The 20216-nt window shown below is 40.3% G+C and overlaps 1 protein-coding gene and 1 long non-coding RNA gene across 3 annotated transcripts in view; both read left to right on the top strand.

Moving 5' to 3' along the window:
- The window catches only part of DDX3X (DEAD-box helicase 3, X-linked), a 15458-nt gene extending 794 nt beyond the window's left edge, over positions 1-14664 (top strand). Inside the window, exons 2-17 of one of the 2 annotated variants that reach the window (XM_015558414.1) lie at positions 2238-2295; positions 4000-4047; positions 6006-6138; positions 7122-7280; positions 7363-7462; positions 7838-7973; positions 8580-8665; positions 8848-8946; positions 9053-9213; positions 9854-9998; positions 10077-10221; positions 10414-10595; positions 10680-10797; positions 11091-11244; positions 11641-11777; positions 12049-14664. In XM_015558414.1, the coding sequence (XP_015413900.1) occupies positions 2238-2295; positions 4000-4047; positions 6006-6138; positions 7122-7280; positions 7363-7462; positions 7838-7973; positions 8580-8665; positions 8848-8946; positions 9053-9213; positions 9854-9998; positions 10077-10221; positions 10414-10595; positions 10680-10797; positions 11091-11244; positions 11641-11777; positions 12049-12128 (1941 nt within the window). In that variant the 3' untranslated portion in view covers positions 12129-14664. Of the gene's footprint in view, positions 1-2237; positions 2296-3999; positions 4048-6005; positions 6139-7121; positions 7281-7362; positions 7463-7837; positions 7974-8579; positions 8666-8847; positions 8947-9052; positions 9214-9853; positions 9999-10076; positions 10222-10413; positions 10596-10679; positions 10798-11090; positions 11245-11637; positions 11778-12048 lie in introns of both variants that reach the window. The other variant, XM_006752805.2, reaches the window with a different exon arrangement.
- Positions 14665-16605: 1941 nt separating this feature from the next.
- Positions 16606-20216, top strand: part of LOC107181746 — a 10076-nt gene continuing 6465 nt past the window's right edge. The window contains exons 1-2 of the long non-coding RNA XR_001512452.1: positions 16606-16883; positions 19889-19996. This is a non-coding gene — a long non-coding RNA (uncharacterized LOC107181746). The remainder of the gene's footprint in view (positions 16884-19888; positions 19997-20216) is intronic.

The following is a 20216-nucleotide window of genomic DNA, read 5'->3' as shown; positions in this document are numbered from 1 at the left end:
TTAACAAAATTATTTCAGACTACCAAAAGTGCCATAAATATAGTTCATCAAACAAATGTGATAGAGACTGGGGGCTTCTTTAAGAAATTGGAGCAGGAACCTCTCTAAGGAAGTTCTCGGAAGGGACCACGGGTGGTGTGTCTATGTTAGTGGCGTTTGATCCAGGAATCAGCCAAAGCAAAAAGAAATAAAAAAAAAATAGCCCAGCTTCTCGGATCGAGGGTGGGGGAAAATACCCCGAATGTGGCTCAAGGGAAAATAAAAAAAAGTTTTGTTGACTTGTTGCTGCCCGTGGAGTAAAATTTGGAAATAGGTCGCCTAAGGTGTGCGGTCGGACTGCAGTCCCCCTGCTGAGCGGGCGGGGGTGAGCCGAGGGACTGGGCTCGTGGGCTTGGTGGCAGGAAGTCTGCATTCCTCTGCGACAGTGGCCCAGCGCTCCAGGTCAGCTCCGCAGTAGGCTGTTCCCAGCCTCCAGCCAGCTTCTGCCTTCCGCGAACTCGGGAGTAATCCTGAAACGAAACTTAGCGGCAGATTAGTTTCATAGATCTTCAAGTAGTCATGTAGAATACATTTTTAGGGATTTAATTGTTTCTTTTGGAAACCTTTTTTCCATTAATGAATCAATTATATTAAATTCTCTAAATTGCTCAGACGTCATATGTTGAATGGAAGAAAGAAAAAAGGCTGCTGCATTTTCCTTGGAAGTGGTGCTTTTTAAAAAAAATTCCTCACCCGAGGATATATGTTTTGATTTTAGAGAGACTGAAAGGGAGAAAGAAGCATCCATGGCAGAGATGCCCTATTTGCCCTGATTGGGAATCCAACCTGCAACCTTTTGGTACAGGGTGACACCCCAACCAGCTGAACTACTCGGCCAGGACAGTGGTGCCGTTGTTTTTTTTTAAGATTCTAGGCAGGAATATACTTGAAATTTGCAATTGATGTAATTCGAAAGAATATGCAATCCTTAGAATTCAGCAGCAAGCAAATTCCCAACTGAGAAAATTGCGACAGTGTAATCTTAGCGATCTTTAAACACCTAACTAGCGTTGAAAGTGCCAAGTGTAAAATTAATAACTGGTAACAAGTGCAAAGTTTTTCTTTTGTGCTTTCAAGTATCAGTCTGTTGAGATAACTACTACACAGAGAAAGCCTGACAGCGTTTTTGCTAATAGAAATTATAGAAATAAGGCACTTCAGTCTTACTCAGCTCATTTTCTTTAAGATATAGCACCTGTTTCCAATTTTCAATGACTCCATTACTGGTTGCAATGAGACAGAATCGTTTTGACCTTTTAACGGAAGTTATGGTATAGCACATCACCTTTGCAGACAGTTGGCAACAGTAGTCTGGTCTTTTGTGGCTTTTAAAATACTTTTTTTGGCATGTATGGCCCCCTCCCCCCCTTTGCTTGTAAGTAGTTCCTGGTTAGTCATAACAGGATGTGATGAACATAGCAGGTCTGTGTGTGTGTGTGTGTGTGTGTGTGTAAAGCAGGTCTTTTTGTAGAATGTTGAGGTTTTGAACTAGTATAAGGGGATAGGTAAGAATGGGGATTAAAGGCAGCCCTAGTCTCTTAGGGCATTGAATGCCAGTTGTGCTTACATCAGTGGTGAAAATGGGAGAATCCGTAGGCACCCACTTCACAAGGTTGTTTTTAATATAGTGCTTAGTAAGTGGTGGATATATTAATGTTTTCATAGGAGTGCTACCCTAATTAAAAATACTTGTGCAGTATTTAGGGCATAAAGGAATTAAAAATTTTGTCCTGACATTTTCAGGTGTGCTTTTGTACATTTAAAATAATCCCAAGTAGAAAGTTGGCATTGGAAACATTTGTCAAATATAATTGGAGCTAAAATTCATCCTTTGTGTATTTGACATTTTTTTTTTTTTTTTGGTGGAGATGCCGGGGAACGAACCTGGGGCCTCATACAGGCAGTGTATTTGACATTTTAAAATAATTTTAGTTTCTGGAGCTTTTATTGTGGAGAATATGGGGGAGAATTCATTCTGAAATGAATGACTCACAGGGACCCAGTTTCTACAGCACCAGCATCTTATCTTGGTGTGCTGCCTTCTGCAGTATGTACAGTAATACGGTTTTGTATTTAGAACTTCAGTCTTCATTAGTAGTTTCAAACCAGCCCCATGATTCGGGGCTGACTAGTTTTAGTAATATTTCACCATTCTGGCTACCAACCTTCTGGCTACTAACCGTTTAACTCTCTTCCAGTTTGCTGGCCTAGACCTGAACTCTTCAGATAATCAGAGTGGAGGAAGTACAGCCAGCAGTAAGTAAAATGTTTTATGGATTTACTGAATATTAGAGTTTTAATGCTGTTCATTTTGGGGGTTTATTTAAAATTTAACAATTTCCCTTCTGATTTTTACTGTGTAAAGAATTATGTAGGCAGTGTTATGTAGAATTATGAATTAGTGATCAATCTTTAGATTGTAACCTTTTGGTAGTACAAAAAAAAGGTACTGGTTTTCTTGAGTTAAAAACAATCATTTAAAGAAATACAACACGCAAATTACCTCTAGAAGAGTTTGTCTGGCATGAATCCTGAGCCCAGCTTAGAGGTGGTGGGGTTGTATTAGAGCAAGTCTTACCAGAATTAAACTCAATAAAGGAAACATTCAATTGTTACAGCTAGCTACCCCTTTTCCATGAAGAACATGAAAGTAATAGAACAAAGCTATATTGAATCTTGTGCTTAGGATTTTAAATGCTGCGTCACTGTAGTATTCTTCTGAAAAGTAGATATGTAAGTGGGATCTAAACAAAATAAATTGACAAACAAAATAGGTCCAGAGGTATGCATGCATGAACTCAACAGATACCAGTGGGGGAGTTCGGTGGGGGGAGGGGACAGGAAGAGATTAACCAAAGAACATATGTGCATATATGCATAACCCCTGGGGGAAGCCTGGGGTGGGGCAGGGGTTGGGTGGAATGGTCAAAAGGGGAGAAAATTGGGAGATACCTGTAATACTGTCAACAATAAAATAAATTTTTTTTTTGAAACTTGTTACATTAATATTAAGTAGGGGATCTTAATGGTTTATCATTTGGCAGTAGACTTGCTCTGGCTTAGGTCTCTCCCATTCTATTAAATAAAAGAGACAGGTATGGGCTGTAGAGTCTGAAATTAGTATTTCTTCAAGCACTGTGTTACACTGGGCACATAGTTACTTAGTACTTTATTTATTTGAGGGAGAGAAACAGAAACATCGATTTGTTGTCCCACTTAGGCATTCAATTTGCATCTTGTATGCGCCCTGATTAGGGATTGAACCCACAACCAACTGAGCTACCCAACCAGGGCCATTTAGTATTTGTTTTAAATTTCACTGTACTTGCCATTCATGCTAAAAATGTTAGGAATTGGTCCTCCTAATAGAGATCTTTAATATTTAATTCGACCCAGAAGGGAAAAAGGGATGTTGAGTTGCAGATTTATTAGTGATAAAGTGAGTTGACTTTTATTTGTTTTTGCCTTATCCATTTTCTAGGCCATATTGTTGCCTGCATACAGAGCAACAGTTAACTTTCCATAAACTCAGCAAGTCCCAAATTAAAACTCCCAATTCCTTAAAATCATTTCCCCATTTCAGTTTTTCTACATATATATTTATTCTGTTTTGGAAATTATCAGGATGGGTACAAAAAGGTCTCTTAGTGGCTAAGTATGATTTATTACTGAGTAGTCTTATAGGTTATAGTAATACTTCAGCTGCAACTGTTTTAATTTATAACAATTCTCAAATCATAGCAGAGCTAGTGGCAAGTTAAATTATATTAATTTGTGCAGTTTAACTGTTAGTTACCAAGTCAAATTTTTGTTTGCCAAACTTGTCCTCCCCCCTCTTTTAAAGTTATCCTTATAAAGCAATAACCCATTTAAAATAAGAGGTCCCCCCCCCTTCCCAAGTTAGACTATAGAAGGCTAGAGATTTAAATAGTGGTTTTTTTTTTGTTTGTTTTTTTTCAGAAGGGCGCTATATTCCTCCTCACTTAAGGAACAGAGAAGCTACTAAAGGTAAGTCCTTTGAGCAATTTGGGGACCTGCCAGTAATTCTTGCTGCGTATAGAAGTTTGAGCCTAGGGAAAATGAGGCACCTTGGGAAGTCGGTAAATGCTGCTCTTCTGTCAGCCGGTTCAAATATTAGGGCATCATCACTTTGGAAAAATCTCATCTAATATCACACAGTAAACACTGTACAATTTCACTAGTCTGGTGCTTCTAGTCTGTGAGTATTCGCAGCATGATTTTAAATAGAAAAAGGTGAGTGGACAGCCTACTATGTAAACCAAAATGCAGGGTCATAACAACTCAGTTATTTCTGTCTTGCAGAGATGCCAAAACAAAGATGGGGTTATTGTGGAATGGTTAGTAGGGCACATAGCATCGGGCATGCTCCTAATAAGTTGGGAGTGATTCTGATTTCATTCACTTGCCTGAACTGCTTCATTTGAAAGATTTTGTCCAAAAGGTATCACAACATTTAGTCTTTTCCCATGTAGTGTGTAACGTAGTGATAGAAAACTAGTAGATGTCTCAAATCATGGCACAACTATTTGGGTGCTGTATGTTTCATTAAATGGTTGACCTGAGATTTGGAAGAAAAAGGTCAGGAGAATTATTTAAAGGTCAGGAGGGAATATGCTGGATATGTGAAAGGTGGAGAAAGAGTCCACATACTACAGTTTGTCTTTATCATCCTGGGTGTTGTCATTATTCCTTGGAATGTACCCGCTGGGATTGCCCCCATGTACACTTAGTGCTTTCTTTCCCCCTCGGAGTGACAGAAAACAAAGGGAGAGGCAGTATAGGAGGTTTTAGAGCTGAAAGAGATCTTAGAACCCTAACTCAATTCTTTACTGATAGCGAAAACTGTTGGTCACCAGGATGGCTAATGGTGGAGGCAGAGGCCGAATGAAAGTAACTTAATGAACTTGTAAACTGTGTTTGGCTAATAGTGTCACTGAAACCAGTTAAACTTTCTCCTTGTCTTTAAATCCTCTACCTGTTCATACCTTTGTCATCCCCTCTGGGCCTATCCGTACTGAGGAGGGTTTTCCTTTCTAGGTCTTCTTGGTTCTTGTCTGACAGGACGTATTTCACGTGAACAGAGCACTGTTCTTAAGCTTTTTACTGTTGAAACGCAAGAAGTATTAATGTGACGCTTAAAAATGCTGTAAATGAATATTACCCCTAAGAAACATTGAAACCAGTGGTCACTGGTTCCTAGTAAACTCACTTATAACATGAATGGAAATGTTTTTTTCCAAATTATAAGAGAAAGCTTATTTAGAAAATTACAGAAGTAGTGTAAGTGAGGCAGCAGGGCTGCAGGGGCTCAGGAAACCATTTACAGAAGCAAAGAAGGGCCACTGGAGCTTAGGAGAGAGAAAGGCTAAGGCACCTGGGAGAAGGGAGGGGATTGAGAAAGGCCGGGCACCCCCCTGAGAGGGACAGCATACTGAAAAATCAGTTTAGAGAGGCAGAGTGTGTGGTTTAGTGTACAATATTTCCTAATGGAGAGAATTAAGATAAAACATTTTGCGTACCAATGTAAACCAGCTCTAAATCTTGGTTTTCTTCTAGTGCTATAATAAGAATCATTCCCATTGTCCTCCAGTCTACAGTAAAAAAGATAAAGTGAATGGAGGGCTTCCAGTTCAGAAACATAAGAATCATATTGCCTAGCCGGTTTGGCTCAGTGGATGGAGTGTCGGCCTGCGGACTGAAAGGTCCCAGGTTCGATTCCAGTCAGTCAGGGGCATGTACCTTGGTTGTGGCACATCCCCAATGAGGGGTGTGCTGGAGGCAGCTGATTGGTGTTTCTCTCTCATCGATGTTTCTAACTCTTTATCCCTCTCCCTTCCTCTCTAAAAAATCAATAAAAAATATATTTTTTAAAAAAGAATCATGTTAAAGTATTAGCAATTTCTAATAATACACTAAAATGGATTTGTGTTTTATTTGAATTGAAGGATTCTACGATAAAGACAGTTCAGGTTGGAGTTCCAGCAAAGATAAGGATGCATACAGCAATTTTGGAGCTCGTGGTGATTCGAGAGGGAAGTCTAGTTTCTTCAGTGACCGTGGAAGTGGGTCAAGAGGAAGGTAAGTGGTGTATTGCTTTACATGTGTGTGCAATATAGCCATTTAGGAATTGATCTTGAATTTGGTAAGTCTTCATCCTTTGTACTCCGGCCACTGAGCATCTTTTTTCTCCTTAATAGACCATCTGTTTGGATGTTAAGTCTTATGTCTGTTACAATCATATTTTCTTAGTTGTGAGAGGTCTTTACTAAATTGAACTTTTTACATAGAAATTAGATAAGAATAAGAATGCCCCCTTTGACATAATGAACTCAGCTATTTTTATATTTCTCTACTTCTGTCTAGTCTATTTAAAAGAGTAAGTTTATCTAGTGAATGGCCTAATTTGGTTGAGATTTTTGTGGATATTCTATATGGCAATTTTTAAACACCTTATATTTTTGATTACACAAGTGTGGTGAACTGACCTCATGTGCCTAATAGCTGTGGTTAGTCCTGTGTGTCCTGATTTTTCGCAAACAGGCCTAAAACTCTAAAAACATCCTAATTCAGGTAAGGATTATTTTCTACTTTTTATCCAAAATCTGTCACACAGGTGAATTGTCCTTTAAATGATACTCTCTCATACCTGGGACAATTGATACTTGGTGTGGTATTTTCTTTCTTTTTTTTACTTGGTGTGCTATTTTCTTCTTACCTACACTAAGTATATGTGGATATAAAGGTATAAGTTATGTGCTGATTACAAATATATAAGATTTGATTCTTAATTTCAGCATGTATGAGGCCTGTGTAGGCTATATAATTTATAGAAATGAGACTGATTTTAGAAAGTAAGGTTATATAAATTATACATATCAATCTGGTAATTTAGAGGGCCTTATTTGTCAAATAAGAGTAAGCCAGAATTGGACTGTTGACATCCTTGAAGTTAGCCATAATGAATAATTCCAACTTCTCTCCAGGTACTGTTCTAGAGTAGTGGTAGGAATATGATAACTGGTTAAATGATAGGATTCTGATTAATTGCTTGTGCTGTTCAGGTTTGATGATCGTGGACGGGGTGACTATGATGGCATTGGCGGCCGTGGTGACAGAAGTGGCTTTGGCAAATTTGAACGTGGTGGCAATAGTCGCTGGTGTGACAAATCAGATGAGGATGATTGGTCCAAACCACTCCCGCCAAGTGAGCGCCTGGAACAGTAAGTCTCTGAAATGTATGCTAATTGTGATGCAGTGTGGCCTCAATAGCTAGCATAACAAACTTACCAATTTTGATTTCAGGGAACTCTTCTCTGGAGGAAACACTGGGATTAACTTTGAGAAATATGATGATATTCCAGTTGAGGCAACAGGCAACAACTGTCCTCCACATATTGAAAGTGTAAGTATTTATGCTTAGTCTTTTAAAACAGGGCAATGTAAATTTTTTCACAGCATGCCCAAATGATGTAGGCATATAGACCATGCTTATCTTATTTTAGCAGTTCTTTAAGGTTACTTAAAAAACCAGCCTCATTGGTGGAAAGGGATTGAGCTCAGTAGGTGTTACTATTAATATGAAATAGGAAATGGGTGAAACACAGGAAGCACCCAAACTTTCCCATGTAGATACCCTCCCCGCCAATGTAACATAATTTTTACTTAAAGCAGCTGTAAACTCAAGTACAAATCAGCTATTAGGTGTTTTCATTATTATATTAGTATGAAACAAAAATGGCTATTTCTAGCAATTTAACCGTGTTGAATTTCTTGACAGTTCAGTGATGTTGAGATGGGAGAGATTATTATGGGAAACATTGAGCTTACTCGTTACACTCGTCCGACTCCAGTGCAAAAGCATGCTATTCCTATTATCAAAGAGAAGAGAGACCTGATGGCTTGTGCCCAGACAGGTAAGCTCACTGATTAAAGTAAAAGCATAGAGATTAGCCTGTGATCCACAGGCATGTGGCCAGGGGAGAGGGGCCTCCAGGGGAAAGTAGCACCTCTCACCTGTAGAAATGGGGGTGTTCCTAGCCTCTGAATTCAGTACAAGCTTTACTATATGTGTGAGCTAGACCATTTTGAAAGAGGATGTGAGAATGCCATTCTTCATACACGAAGTGTTAGAAATTGAAATGGATACCACTTTTGAGGCAAAGTTTCTGTTTTCTTTATAAACAACAATGCAAAGAGGTGAATACATTGTTACTGATTAGTGTTTGGTATCCTTATCTATAAAGGAACAAAATAAACTTTCTTTATGGGCGACATGGTCTCTATTGCATCCACTCAGCTCTGCTGTTGTAATGTGAGCGCAACCATATGTAAATTATTGAGTGTGGTGGCTGTGTCTGCAAAGCTTGTCTAGGCCTTAGTGTGTGGACTCTTGTTACAGGTGGATCAAAGAAGTCACTTGGCATCTTTAACTTAGCTCTTCCATAAAGCCATCTACCAATGTTTATTCAGAAGTAATCAGCTTTTTCTGTGGTTGAATGAACGTGCGTTCTCTTCAACAGGGTCTGGGAAAACGGCAGCATTTCTTCTGCCCATCTTGAGTCAGATTTATACCGATGGCCCAGGCGAGGCCTTGAGGGCCATGAAGGTAACTATTTCCTTACAAAATGGAAAATTATGGTATTTAGGTAGCTGTAAGTGACACTAAAACTCACTCCAGTCTACTTAATGTAAGACAGTTTTCAGGTGTAGTCCATAAATTACAGAAGGGAATTTTGGAATGAGTTATAAAAAGTATGTTGAGTATTAATATATAAATTAATTTCTTAGGAAAATGGAAGGTACGGGCGCCGCAAACAATACCCAATCTCCTTGGTATTAGCACCAACTAGAGAATTGGCAGTACAGATCTATGAGGAAGCCAGGAAAGTAAGTATGCATTTTAGCAATTAATGGCTTTCTCGTTGACTCCGAAAAGTTTTATGACCTTGTAAAAATCTTGGCCTTGAGGTTGATAAAATTTCTTTGCTTATAGTTTTCATACAGATCTAGAGTTCGTCCTTGTGTTGTTTACGGTGGTGCCGATATTGGTCAGCAGATTCGAGACTTAGAACGTGGATGCCACTTGCTAGTAGCGACTCCAGGACGTCTAGTGGATATGATGGAAAGAGGCAAGATTGGATTAGACTTCTGCAAGTATGTTACCTTTTAAATCCATGGAATGCAATGTTAATTTTTAAAATTTCTGGCCATTAGTTTTTTGGAACTTAATAGTGTTATCTAAATTTTAAAAATTGGAGAAGTGGTTTATTTTGTCTTCCTACTTTTGCTAAAATTAGTTTATTGTAATTTTAATGTTGAAAAGTCAGCGACATTTTAGTAGAGGCTGAGAATGACCACACTAGGACAAGTAATCAAATAGTAAGAACTATTTTTTAAAAAAATATATATTTTATTGATTTTTTTACAGAGAGGAAGAGAGAGGGATAGAGTTGGAAACATCGATGAGAGAGAAACATCGACCAGCTGCCTCCTGCACACTCCCTACTGGGGATGTGCCCACCACCAAGTTACATGCCCTTGACTGGAATTGAACCCAGGACCTTTCAGTCCGCAGGCCGATGCTCTATCCACTGAGCCAAACCGGTTAGGGCAATAAGAATTTAACTGATCTTGGATGATTTATTCAGTGGCAAAATCCTGTGCTGTCATGTATAGTATCAAATTGTGTGATGTGAAGAATTTTAGCTCCTTGAGTAAATAATATAATTATAATTATTGATACAGCTATACTAAAACTCTTCTGAAATTCTAAACTGAATTTTTTTCATCACAGATACTTGGTGTTGGATGAAGCTGATCGGATGTTGGATATGGGGTTTGAACCTCAGATTCGTAGAATAGTTGAACAAGATACGATGCCACCAAAGGGCGTGCGCCACACTATGATGTTTAGTGCTACTTTCCCCAAGGAAATACAGGTATTGTTTGATGCTACAAACTTTATTGAATCAGGAATTTGTTTGTCTCAGTAGGTAATGAAAGTTTTTTTCTTTCAGATGCTTGCTCGTGATTTCTTGGATGAATATATCTTCTTGGCTGTAGGAAGAGTTGGCTCTACCTCTGAGAACATCACACAGAAAGTAGTGTGGGTGGAAGACGCAGACAAGCGGTCATTTCTGCTTGACCTTCTAAATGCAACAGGTAAGATGAGAATTGTAGCTTTTCTCTGGTGCCTTCGGTAATGGGAATCCATTTGGATCACCGGTACTGCTTTTCCTCATTCTAAGCATTCTGTTAAAATGGTCTTAAATCTTGCCTTTATGTGTGTTTACTTAGTGCAAAAAGAACACAGCCACTATTAGTGACAAAAAACTTGTAATTTTTCAAATTTAGGCAAGGATTCACTCACCTTAGTGTTTGTGGAGACCAAAAAGGGTGCAGATTCTCTGGAGGATTTCTTATACCATGAAGGATATGCATGCACCAGTATCCATGGAGACCGATCTCAGAGAGATAGAGAGGAGGCCCTGCACCAGTTCCGCTCAGGAAAAAGCCCGATTCTAGTGGCTACAGCAGTGTGTATCATATACTATTGTTTTCATGTTCCGCTATTGGTTGTCTTGTAATGGGCCATGTATAACAAAAGAGATCTTTTCCAGGTAGCAGCAAGAGGCCTGGACATTTCAAATGTGAAACATGTCATCAATTTTGACTTGCCAAGTGATATTGAAGAGTATGTCCATCGCATTGGCCGTACAGGACGTGTAGGAAACCTTGGTAAGTGGCTGCTTAATGTTCTGGTTATTTTTTTTTACTGTGATTTGTGTAGCAAAGAGCTTTTTCAGGATCTTAATTTTAAGAACTTCTATTTCCAAAGAATGCAGGTAAAATACATTTCAGCAATAGAAGTGATAGAAAAGTCAGGTTTTGTTCAAAGACCTTTGCGTTGGTTAAATAGCAAATTGTAATCTTTTTTTTTTAGTATTACACCTACTATTCTAAGGAAAGTAAGAATACTGTGCTGCTTTATGGGAGACCTTAATGTCTGTACTTTTTTGGAACTGTTTTAGGCCTTGCCACCTCATTCTTTAATGAGAGGAACATAAACATCACAAAGGATTTGTTGGATCTGCTCGTTGAAGCTAAGCAAGAAGTGCCGTCTTGGTTGGAAAGCATGGCTTACGAACACCACTACAAGGGCAGCAGCCGCGGACGGTCTAAGAGGTGAGGCGGGGGGCACATCCTGAGGGAGGGAGAGGGGTGCTGCCCAAGGCTAACTGTTCAGGTGCCAGTTGAACAAGCTTGATTTTCTTTGAAGTTTGTGTCCAATGCAAATCAGTTCCCTAACAGGAGAAGTTACTGTGAACCAAAGCATAAAGACACAGACGCAATATGAAGTTAGAGAGATTGATGTAGGGCAGCTTGATCTGTTGGGTATGGTGTTCCTGGGTAGATTTCTAAAGGTGGAAAAAAATGAGTTTGGTTATCAAGACTACTGTGGCCACGTTAGATACTGAACCATAAGCACCAGTGTGGGCACTGGGAAGCTTTAGCAAGAATTTTGGAATATTTAGTGGGACTTGTCATGTGAACCAATAAATGTTTTTGTCCTCGTAGTAGTCGATTCAGCGGAGGGTTTGGTGCCAGAGACTACCGGCAGAGTAGCGGTGCCAGCAGCTCCAGTTTCAGCAGCAGCCGTGCGAGCAGCAGCCGCAGTGGGGGAGGTGGCCATGGCGGCAGCAGAGGGTTTGGTGGAGGTAATACTATTTTTTTCTAAATACATATTTTTATTGATTTCAGGGAGAGGGAGAGACAGAAACATCAACGATGAGAGAGAGAGAGAGTCATTGATTGGCTGCCTCCTGCACGCCCCACACTGGGGAATGAGCCTGCAACCCGGGCATGTGCCCTGACCTCCTGTTTCATAGGTTGACGCTCGACCACGGAACCACACTGGCTGGGTGGGAAAGATTATATTTAATAGCGGATGACTTGACTAATCTCTCTCCTTTTCAAATCTCTCATTAGGTGGCTATGGAGGCTTTTACAACAGCGATGGCTACGGAGGAAATTACAACTCCCAAGGGGTTGATTGGTGGGGTAACTGAACCTACTTTGCAGTAGATCACCCTGCCAAACAAGCTAATATGGAAACCACATGTAACTTAGCCAGACTATACCTTGTGTAGCTTCAAGAACTTGCAGTACATTACCAGCTGTGATTCTCCACTGAAATTTTTTTTTTAAAGGGAGCTCAAGGTCACACGAAGAGATGAACAATCAGCAGCCCTGTTCGGAAGGTGGTTTGAAGACTTCATTGCTGTAGTTTGGATTAACTCCCCTCCCACCAACCCCCATCCCAAACTGCATTTATAATTTGTGACTGAGGATCATTTGTTTGTTAATGTACTGTGCCTTTAACTTTAGACAACTTTTTATTTTGATGTCCTGTTGGCTCAGTAATGCTCAAGATATCAATTGTTTTGACAAAATAAATTTACTGAACTTGGGCTAAAATCAAACCTTGGCACACAGGTGTGATACAACTTAACAGGAATCATCGATTCATCCATAAATATTATAAGGAAAAAAACTTATGCGGTAACCTGCATTAGGGCTCTTCGATACTTGCAGATTGGGGGAAACAACAAACGTCTTGAAGCATATTAACGGAATTAGTTTCTAATGTGGCAAACTGTATTAAGTTAAAGCTCTGATTTGCTCACTCTATCCTGGATAGGTATTTAGAACCTGATAGTCTTTAAACAAGCCATTCCAGTCATGAGGAGGTGATGTATGAACACATGCATACATTCGAAGCACTGTTTCAAAGTTAATGCAAGTAAACACAGCAATTCCTCGTTCAATGTTTAGGCAGATCATTAAGGATGAGCTGGCCAAATGTGGGCATACTATTACAGGGAAAGTTTAAAGGTCTGATAACATGAAATAAATAGGTTTTTAGGAGAATTCATCTACTTGACATTTTAAATGCCTGCCATAAATGAAATTGAAATGGTAGAATGGCTGACCACAGCAATGACCAGCCCGCATTAGGGCCCTGGGTGATTTTTGGTCTAATACGCATGCTAGTGTTGATGTTTTTTGGTCAAGAGGGTATGGACAGGAAGAACTAATGCAGCAGGCTTTCTTTTAAACGCCGATTCACATTACTCTGTTCAAGCTGCGTTGAGATGTTAAACTGGCTTACTGTAGACTTCGTAAAAATGGCTCCAGAAGAGGAACTGAAATCTGAGATCACACAGGTTGGAAATATGTACATAACTGCACAAGGTGTCAATTCTGCTCTCCAGTGCAGTTTTAGTCAGTTTTAGTTGCATAGGTTTCCATTGTATTTATAGTCTGTTTATGCTAAATCTGGCCAAAGATGAGCATTGTCCACCACTAAAATGCCTCCGCCACTTTGAATTCTGCGCTAATTTCGTGGCCAGAATGCGGTGATCAGAACGCTCAATCTTTCTACAGTGGCATAGGGAGACGGCAAAAATTTCCTAAAGTGCAATAGATTTTCAAGTGTATTGTGCCTTGTTCTAAAACTTTTATTAAGTAGGTGCACTTGACAGTATTGAGGTCATTTGTTATGGTGCTATTTCAATTAGTCTAGGTTTAGATCCTTGTACATTTTGCCCATAACTTTTTACAAAATACTTCTTTTATTGCACATTCAGAGAATTTTATATATATGTCTTGTGTGCGTGTCCTTAAACTTCCAATCTTATTTTGTCTCTTGGAGATGGTTGAACGCAGCTTGTCTAGGAAGGGGATGGGACTAGATTCTAAAATTTATTTGGGACCATGGGAGTGATGGTTGGGAAGAAGAACTATTTGCACACGACAGATTTCTAATACTTTTTGCTGCTAGTTTTATGTAATATTTATTGAACATTTTGACAAATATTTATTTTTGTAAGCCTAAAAGTGATTCTTTGAAAGTTTAAAGAAACTTGACCAAAAGACAGTACAAAAACACTGGCACTTGAATGTTGAATGTCACCGTATGCGTGAAATTATATATTTCGGGGTAGTGTGAGCTTTTAATGTTAAGTCATATTAAACTCTTAAGTCAAATTAAGCAGACCCGGCATTGGCAGTGTAGCCATAACTTTCTGATGTTAGTGAAAACAAAATTGGCGACTTGAAATTAAAACATGCCAAGGTTTTGATACACTTGTCTTAAGATATTAATGAAACACTTCAGAACACTGATACGAAGTGTCCAGATTCTCAGATGTTTGTTGCGTGAGTTTTGTTTAGTTGTGTGTATTTTTTTTCCCAGTGAATGTCTGGCACATTGCAATCCTCAAACATGTGGTTATCTTTGTTGTATTGGCATAATCAGTGACTTGTGCATTCAGCAATAGCAAGTTCTACCAGTAAGCAATATTTTCAGTTATAAGGTTTCAAAAATGTAAGAATGGATTTAAACTTGCTGAATGTAAGATTGAACCTCAAGTCACTGTAGCTTTAGTAATTGCTTATTGTATTAGTTTAGATGCTAGCACTGCATGTGCTGTGCATATTCTGATTTTATTAAAATAAAAAGCTGAACTGCACAGTCTCTTTCGTTGTTGTCAATTGTGGTTTATTATTAGCAGTGACAATAAAGTTGTGCTCTTGCCTGAACTGTAAGGTGTTATATTTTTTTTGGTTGCTGTCCCACTAGTTTTGAGATTCCTCTTGCAGACGGGAGTAATCCCTTTGGTTAAGTATTTGTAATACAGTGGGAAAAGTTTCTGTAATAGGTGGAAATCTAAAAGGTGTTCAGCATGTATTCTAGATCGGTTTATATTTTAATCAGCTTCAATATGGTTTGAACCTATTATTTGAAGGTTGGTTGAAGTGGAAGAATGAATTCAAAATCAAACGGTAATCAAATATGGTTAAGGACTGGGGGTCCAAGAATATATTTGGGCTCCGACCCTTACACCAAGAGGTCACTGGTTTGATTCCCCATCAGGGCACCTGCCCAGGTTGCAGGTTTGATCCCCATTGGGGCACTTCCCAGAGGCAACCAATGTTTCTCCATGTCCCTCTCTCAAATCAGAAACATTTAAAATATGTATTTAGGGTGAGGGTGATAGGCATGGCACGGGCACCTCCATTCCACCTGTAGTTTTCGCTGACGTTTATTATCACACATTGAGGTAGGCAGATGGCTACCAATTAGCCAATGATGGTAGAACCATAACTGAACAGATAATTCCTCTAAGTTGAACTATGTGAGACAAGGCCATGTCTTTGGGCAGCAAAAGTTGACCATATGGTTCAACCTAATGCACATTGGCCTTTATTCCGTGTTGAGTTCTAGGTTTGCAGTGTGATTAAGAACATTTTTTTAAAAAATATATTTTATTGATTTTTTACAGAGAGGAAGGGAGAGAGAGAGAGCTAGAAACATCGATGAGAGAAACATCGACCAGCTGCCCCCTGCACATCTCCCACTGAGGATGTGCCCACAACCCAGGCACATGCCCTTGGCTGGAATCGAACCCGGGACCCCTCAGTCCGCAGGCCGACGCTCTATCCACTGAGCCAAACCGGTCCCGGCAAGAACATTTTTTAAAACCCTAAAACACTTGCTTCTGGATAGTTGCCTTTTATGGAAGAATTAGAAGCGTGGCCATTGGTATTGGAGATAGGAAAGGATAGGTAGTTGTTTGGTCAAAATAAGTGGAAAGAAAATGGCCACATTGAAAAGATTGGCAGTGTTTGAAGGTGATTCAAATTGAGTGAAACAATTATAAGGACGGTTCAAGGTCCCTTTTATCTGTTCTCGGGGATCTGCCTAAACTATTCTATAGTTTAAATAGTAAATAACGTATCTAAGTACTGTTTACTGGGTTTTACTTCCTAACCTCTCACCAGATAATTTTTTTCAAAAATGTCTTGGAGCATGTTTGAAATTGCCCAATGTCTTTGTGCTTAATACATTTTTTTTTTTTTGTTCTTAAGTGACCTGGTTGGTCACGGGCCTCCCCTTTGTAGCTCAGTGACATATCTGTGGACAGTGGTCTGTCCCTCCACACCCGAATGCAGAGATTTCATTCACTGCAGTTACAGGACTTTGAAAAGTTAGCTTTCTCTTCTGTTCTTATTGAACACGTATCCTGTACTCTGCCTTAGTTTTTGTTTACCCTGTTTCTTCTAATTAGGACTGGAGCTAAATTAACGTTCTGAGTGATTTTATATGTTGTACTCAGAATTTATGTTTACAATAACTAGCATTGTGGAGAAAATAATTGCTCTAATAGGTGGAGGAAAGAGTAGGTTACAATTGAAGTACACAGAATGGTCTCAACTACTTTGAAAATACATAGAAGAATAGGAGGAATTTGCCTGGCCGGTTGATAAGTGGTTGAGCATTGACCTATGAACCAGGAGGTCAGGGTTTGATTCCAGTCAAGGGCACATTCCCTGGGTTGCCGGCTTGATCCCCAGTGTGGGGTGTGCAGGAGGCAGCTGATCCATGATTCTCATCATTGATGTTTCTCTCCCTCTCTCTCCCTTCCTCTCTGAAACCAATAAAAACATTTAAAAACAAAAGATGGCCAAGCAAACCCAGAAGAAGAAAAAAAAAAGTAGGAGGAACTTTGCTAAAATAGTGACAGTTCCTGTTTCTGGTTGAAATTTTAGAGACTTTCTGCTTCAAACTTGTACTGAACAGATTTTATACGATTAGAATATATTTTCTAATAGAAAATGTTTTTCTCTTTTTTAGTTGTGGAAATAGTACAGAGGGGTCCTGTACCCTTCGCCCAGTTTCCCCCAATGGGAACATTGACACAACTAATGCAACATCAAAGCAGGAAGTGGACTTTGGTACAACCACGGATCTTATTCAGGTTTCTCTAGTTTTCCGTGTGTGTGTGTGTGTGTGTGTGTGTGTGTGTGTGTAGTTCTGCATAGTTTTATCACATGTTGATCTGTGTCACCACCTCCACCAAACTGTTTCAGCAGCAGCAGCAAGATGTGCCGAGGGCTGCGTCTGTGGTCACACCCGCCCCTTCCTGCCTCCTCACCCCGTCACTCACCCCTGGCAACCGCTCACTGGGTTTCCATCTCTAAGATGGCATTTCAGAATTGCTAACAAAATGGAGTTGTGCGGTACGACCGTTTGAGACTGGCTGTTTGTCATTCAGCACAATGACCTTGAGAGCCTTCAAGTGGTTGCAGTTCCGTCTTATTGCTGAGCAGTATGGACGGGCCATCGTTTGTCCATTCACCACGGAAGGACGTTTGGCTTGTTTCCAGTTTTTTTAAATCCTCACCCGAGGGCATTTTCCCATTGATTTTTAGGGAGAGTGGAAAAGAGAGAAATAACGATGTGAGAGAAACACATCGATGGGTTGCCTCCTGCACATGCCCCAACCAGGGCCCGGACCGGGGAGGAGCCCGCAACCAAGGTACGTGCCCTTGACCAGAATCGCACCCGGGACTCGAGTCCACAGGCCAATGCTCTATCCACTGAGCCACACCGGCCAGGGCTGTTTCCAGTTTTTGACTATTACACATTAAAGCTGCTCTGAACATTTGTGTGCAGGTTTCGTGTAGACATAAGTGTCCATCTTTCTGGCATAAGTGCCAGGAGTGCAACTGCTGGGTCCTATGGGAAGTGCATGTTTAGTGTGAGAACCTGCCAGTACTGTCATGGCCGTGTAGTTCAGCAGATGTCTCCTGTGAGAGGTACCATTAGTCTGATGTGTCTGAAGACAGAATCTGCCAAATCCTTTTCCAGAGGAACTAGAATTTTTTAAAAAAATATTTTTATTGATTTCAGAGAGGAAGGGAAAGGGAGAAAGAGAAACATCAGTGATGAGAGAATTATTCATTGGCTGCCTCCTTGCATGCCCCACACTGGAAATTGAGTCTGCAACCTGGGCATGTGCCCTGACCGGGAATTGAATTGTGACTTCCTGGTTCATAGGTTGGTGCTCAACCATGGGGCCACACCAGCCAGGCTGTGTTGTTGGAATTTATTTTGGCCTAATTGATGGGAAGTGATAGCTCATGGTGGTCTTAATTTGCATTTCACCAATGACTAGTGATGTTAATCATCTTTTCTTGTGCTTATTTGCTATCCTTATATATTTGGCAGAATATACGTTCCTGTATTGCCCATTTTAAAATTAATTGATTGCTTTTTACTGCTGAGTTCTTTATATATTCTAGGTACAAGTCTTGTCAGATATATGGTTTGCAAATATTTTGTCCCAGTCTATAGCTTGTCTTTTCATCTTAACAGTCTTTTGCAGAGCAAACAATTTTTTTGAAAAACATTTCTAATTTTGATGCAGCCCAATTTATCAACATTTCCTTTTATGGGATGTGCTTGTGGTGTCGTGCTTAAGGACCCTTCACCCTGCCCTACATCCTAAAGATGTTTTTCCTATTTTTTCTAATAATTTTGCATTTAAATCTACAGTCCATTTGAGTCCATTTTTAAGGTGTGAGGTTTAGGTGGAAGTTCACTTTTTAATCTGTGGCCAGTTGTTCTAGTCTTTTGTTGAAAAGACTATTCTTTCTCCATTGACTTGTTTTTGCAACTGTGTCAAAAATGAGTTCACAACCTGGCCGGGTAGTTCAGTTGGTTATTGTCCTGACACGCTAAGGTTACCAGTGCCATCCCAGGCACATACAAGACAAGCCAATCCCTGGTCAGGGCACATACAAGAATCAACCAGTGAATGCATAAATAAGTGGGAAAACAAAATCAATGTTTCTCTCTCTCTCTTTTTGCCTTTCCTTCTCTCTAAAATCAATAAGTAAATTTTTAAAAAAATCAGTTGCCGATCCTTGTATGGGTATTTTTGGGTTCTTTTCTGTTTTATTGATCTACTAGAGGCCTAGCACACAATTAAATCGTGTGCGTGTAGGGTCCCCTAGGCCTAGACTGCAATCAGGACTATGTCCACCGCCCCGCGACGCCTTTTATGATATAGATGTGCCAATAGCACACTGCCTGCTTCAGTTATTTCCAGCCATATAGTAAGTTTTAAAATTGGATAGAGTGATTCCTCTCAATTCATTATTTTTCAAAAATGGTTTTAGCTATTCTAGTTTCCTTCCCTTTTCATATAAATTTTAGAATAAGCCACAAAATATCTCGCGGGATTTTGATGGTAATTGTGCTGAACCTGTAGGTCAGTTTGGGGGAGAACTGACCTCTTCACTATGTTGAGTCTAAAGCGTATTTTTAAGTTGTAAACTCAGACTATCCAGCAGCAGGGATACCTGGCACTTCCCACAGGGAGCACTCCTGTTTATCCGTCCTGGTATCATGCTCCTCCTCTGGGAAAGGCCGCATTTTGTGAAGGAAGTTCACTCAGGAACATATTAAGGAGTCCAGCCCTAGCTGGTGTTGCTCAGTGGATAGAGTGCCTGCCTACACCAAAGGGTCCCGGGTTCAATTCCGGTCAAGGGCACATATCTTGGTGGCAGGCTCCTCCCCCAGTGTGGGGTATGCAGGAGTCAGCCAATCAATAATTCTCTCTCATCATTGATGTTTCTATCTCTCCCTCTGCCTTCCTCTCTAAAAGAAGACAAAACGCACAAGTAGCATGAATCTGCGGGTGCTCTGGTTCTGAGCCTGTGAACAGCGGGACGGGCTCCTGTGAGCAACAGGCAGAGGTTCCCCAGTGGTCAGATACATCCGTAGCCGCCTGAGCAGGAAATGCTCACCCAAACTGAGGGGCACCTTACACTCTTCCAGTTTCTGCTTCCTGAAACTCATCGTTCTGAGAGTGCTTGGCAGTCTGACTTGAATATGAATTCTCAGCATGCACTGGACTCAATTACCATTCTGTCCCAGAATTTTAATAACACAATTTTAATGTCAATTTTCATCCAGGAGCTGTGTCCTTGGATTGCATTGCGGGGACTTCCTGTAGAAGGTCTTTAATTGCCAAACACGGAGGCAGAGCCTTCTCCTTCACAAGGTGGCACGGGGCTGCCAGGGGTAATTTGCATTCCCATTGGTTTTGTGTTTTTTTAAAAAATATATTTTTTTGCCGAAACCGGTGTGGCTCAGTGGATAGAGCGTCAGCCTGCGGACTGAAGGGTCCCAGGTTCGATTCCGGTCAAGGGCATGTACCTGGGTTGCGGGCACATCCCCAGTGGGAGATGTGCAGGAGGCAGCTGATCGATGTCTCTCTCTCATCGATGTTTCTAACTCTCTA

This window comes from Myotis davidii, unplaced genomic scaffold, assembly GCF_000327345.1.
Source record: "Myotis davidii unplaced genomic scaffold, ASM32734v1 scaffold530, whole genome shotgun sequence".
Lineage (NCBI taxonomy): Eukaryota > Metazoa > Chordata > Mammalia > Chiroptera > Vespertilionidae > Myotis > Myotis davidii.
This window is presented reverse-complemented; position numbering and strand designations above follow the sequence as displayed.